Source organism: Rhincodon typus, chromosome 7, assembly GCF_021869965.1.
Source record: "Rhincodon typus isolate 14 chromosome 7, sRhiTyp1.1, whole genome shotgun sequence".
In the NCBI taxonomy this organism is placed as follows: domain Eukaryota; kingdom Metazoa; phylum Chordata; class Chondrichthyes; order Orectolobiformes; family Rhincodontidae; genus Rhincodon; species Rhincodon typus.
Window position 1 is genome coordinate 98,222,501 of NC_063338.1, and position 3,078 is coordinate 98,225,578.

At 41.8% G+C, this 3,078-nt stretch overlaps 1 protein-coding gene across 1 annotated transcript in view; it reads left to right on the plus strand.

The window, feature by feature from the left end:
* The first annotated feature begins 542 nt into the window (after positions 1–542).
* LOC109925638 (autophagy-related protein 9A-like) overlaps positions 543–3,078 on the plus strand; it is a 25,898-nt gene continuing 23,362 nt past the window's right edge. The window contains exons 1-2 of the mRNA XM_048599293.1: positions 543–546; positions 2,738–2,781. Coding sequence (XP_048455250.1) covers positions 543–546; positions 2,738–2,781 — 48 coding nt within the window. The remainder of the gene's footprint in view (positions 547–2,737; positions 2,782–3,078) is intronic.

The window sequence follows — 3,078 nt, forward strand, 5'->3', positions numbered from 1 at the left end:
GATTTATTAACTGCTATCTCCTCCTGTCCTGCTACCTTTGATGAACTGTGCACGTAAACCCCCAGGTTCCCCTGCTCCTGCATCCTCTTTAGAATTGTACCTTTTGTTTTATATTGTCTTACCATGTTCTCCTGAGCAAAGTGCACCACCTCCCACTTCTCTGCATTGACCCCCATCTGCCACCTTTCCGCTCACTCCAACTTGCCAACATCCTTTTGAAATTCCTCACTGTGCTCCTCACAGTTTACAGTTCTTACAAATCTCGTATCAAATTTATCTTCGGGACCATATCCATCTTCCTACTTATGTCATTAGTACCAATGTAAGCCATGACTTCTAGCTGATCCCTCTCTCTCCCCTAGAAGGATGTCTGCAATATCCTTGACCCTGGCATCAGAGGGGAAAAGCACCATCCTAGACTCACATTTACTGGCACAGAAACAACTGTCTAATTTCCCCGACTATGAACTTCCCTATAACTATTGCTCATCCATTCTTCTTCGTCCTCCTTGTACAGCTAAGTCTCCCTTGATGCAATGGGCATGGGTCAGGCTGTGTTCCCCTGAGGAACCATCATTCTCGCCAGTTTCCAAATGTAATACCAATTGGTAAGCATGATGGAGTCAGGGACTCCTTTATTACTTGCCCCGTTTACTTAGGCTGCCTGGTAACCACCCATTCTCTCTCTGCTTTTGAGCTTCTAATTTGCAGTGTGACCACCTCTTATACATTTTATCCACGTAGTTCTCCACCTTGAGGTGACTGCAGCCACTGCTCATGTTCCAAAGCCTGGAGCTTGGGCTTCTGTAGCTGGTGATACTCCCCGTGTGTGAGTGTGTGTGAGTGCGCGCGCATGTGACTTCACACATAGCACAAGGTGTACATGTCACTCACCCGCCACTCCTTGACTTCAAAAACTATTTATTACCCTCACAGTCAGTATGAACTTAGTATGAAAACTTAACAAACACTTTCTTGGAGAAAGGGAGGTAAAAAGACTAGAGACAAAGACTAATACCAACTTCACTTTACAGATTAAAAATACTGACCAAATTTACTCACTCAGCTGCTTTCCATGTCCTCATGACATCACTCTGCCATTAGTGTCAGTGCAGGGAGGTTTCTCAATCTGTGCCCTCTTTAGTTTGTAGTAAATCTTACTTATAGCATCTCTTTATCCCTCTACAATGAATTCCCACTCTGATCCAGATTCCCAGTTAGTCACTCAGTCTTGATCTCATTCCAGTGCAATCTCCCTCACTCTGACGGTATGGTTTATTCTGACTGTGCACTTTGAACAAGCCCTAATATAGAGAGCTCTGATGAGCCATTTGTTTTTCTTAACTTCATGTTACAGTAATCAATTCCCAATTCAGGCAGAAATTTCAGGTGTTTGATGGATAATTTCCACTGTCATGCATTTTGCCTTTTTAACTTCCGTAAAAGTTGTCGTTTCTAAGTCTGATCCTGACTTTTACTCTATAACTAAACTTGCAAAAGATTTATCTGTCTCAGTGAAGCCAAGTTCCCTTTATTCTGGCGTGTGTGGTATACTCGTGAAAATTTTCAGACCAGATATGTAACATTGTTTCTCCCTCCATAAATACTACTATATCTGCTGAATGTTTGCAGCATTTTTCTTTATCTTTTATTTGCAGCATTTGCAATATCTTGCTTTTATCACTGAATCAAGGAATAGTAGCAGCACCGAGGGAAGACCATTCAGCCTGTCATCTTTGTACTGATTCTGTAAGACTAGTTTCACTCGCCCATTTTTTTTTCCTTGTAGCATTGTAATTTTTTTTTCCATTCAGATAGTAATCCAATTCCTCCTGAAATGCCTCAATTGAACCTGCCTCCATCATGCTCTTGGGCAATGCAGTCCGGGCCTTACTACAGGAAAATACTGCTTTTTGTGTCACCATTCCTTTTGTCACTACCTTAAATCTGTTCCCTTTAACTTATGATTATGTTACCATTGGGAGAGTTATCCTCTAACAAATGTCCTTTTCTCCAATTTAATCTACTCTGTTCATTAAAACTTTAAACATCTCTTTCAAATCATGTTTCCATGATAGGGGCCCCAGTTCTCAAGTACTTTCCTGCAGTTATATTTCCTCATTGCAGATAGCATTCCCGTTATTCTGTGTTGTCCCCCCTCTCTCAGCTCAACATCCTTCCTGCCAAGATCAACACTTAACCCTTCCCAACTCTGGACTTGATCGCTAGCCCATCATTGCTTTTAGATTCTATACTAACTGTAAAAACAGGATTTCATTCATGTTTTCTGGCTTTTTCTATGCAAGATACTTGTTTTAAATGTCTTGTGAACGCAAAACCCCCTCTATTTGTCCATGTCACCACTTCCTACTAATGTAATTCTCATTTTTATTTTTTGTAGTAGAATGTCCCAGCTCTCGGTTACAAATACTCCATTTGATCTGTCACTTTTATGTCCATTTTTGATACTTACTTTGCCTAACGTGGCTTCGGTCCCTGGAAATCCAGATCTAAGTTATTGATGTTCTCAGAAACAGATTTGGCTCCAAAACGCATGAGGGGGCACCTTGACCACTCTGAGAAATTTAAACTTTGTCTCTTGCCCTCTAAACAGCATGTAATCTTATCTTGTCCTCTAGGCTGATTCAATCAGTTTCAAGTTCACTGGGAGTCTGGCTGATAATGAGCAAAAGGTGCTTTAAGTAAATCTCTAATCTTTCTGTTTACTTCTCCATAGCTCCATGGCATCACATTGAAAACCTGGATTTGTTCTTCTCCCGAATATCCTTTCGAATTGTTCCAAGCCTGTTGCATCAGTGTCTTGGAGACCATATGGTTGAGCTCCCAACAGTTATCTGTTCGTTCCCTTCAGTGGCACTGAACAAGGAAATGAGGCTCCTGAAAATTGATGCATGTCAACTCTCCTCTCAGTCCTCTCCCTCTCAAGGAGATATCTGTACACTGGTGTGTCTCAGTATCCCATCTCGCAGGGAGGTCTCTACACACTGACTGATGTTTCTCAGTCCTCTGACCCTGTCTCCCTCTGTCAGGGAGATAACTGTACACTGACTGGTGTCC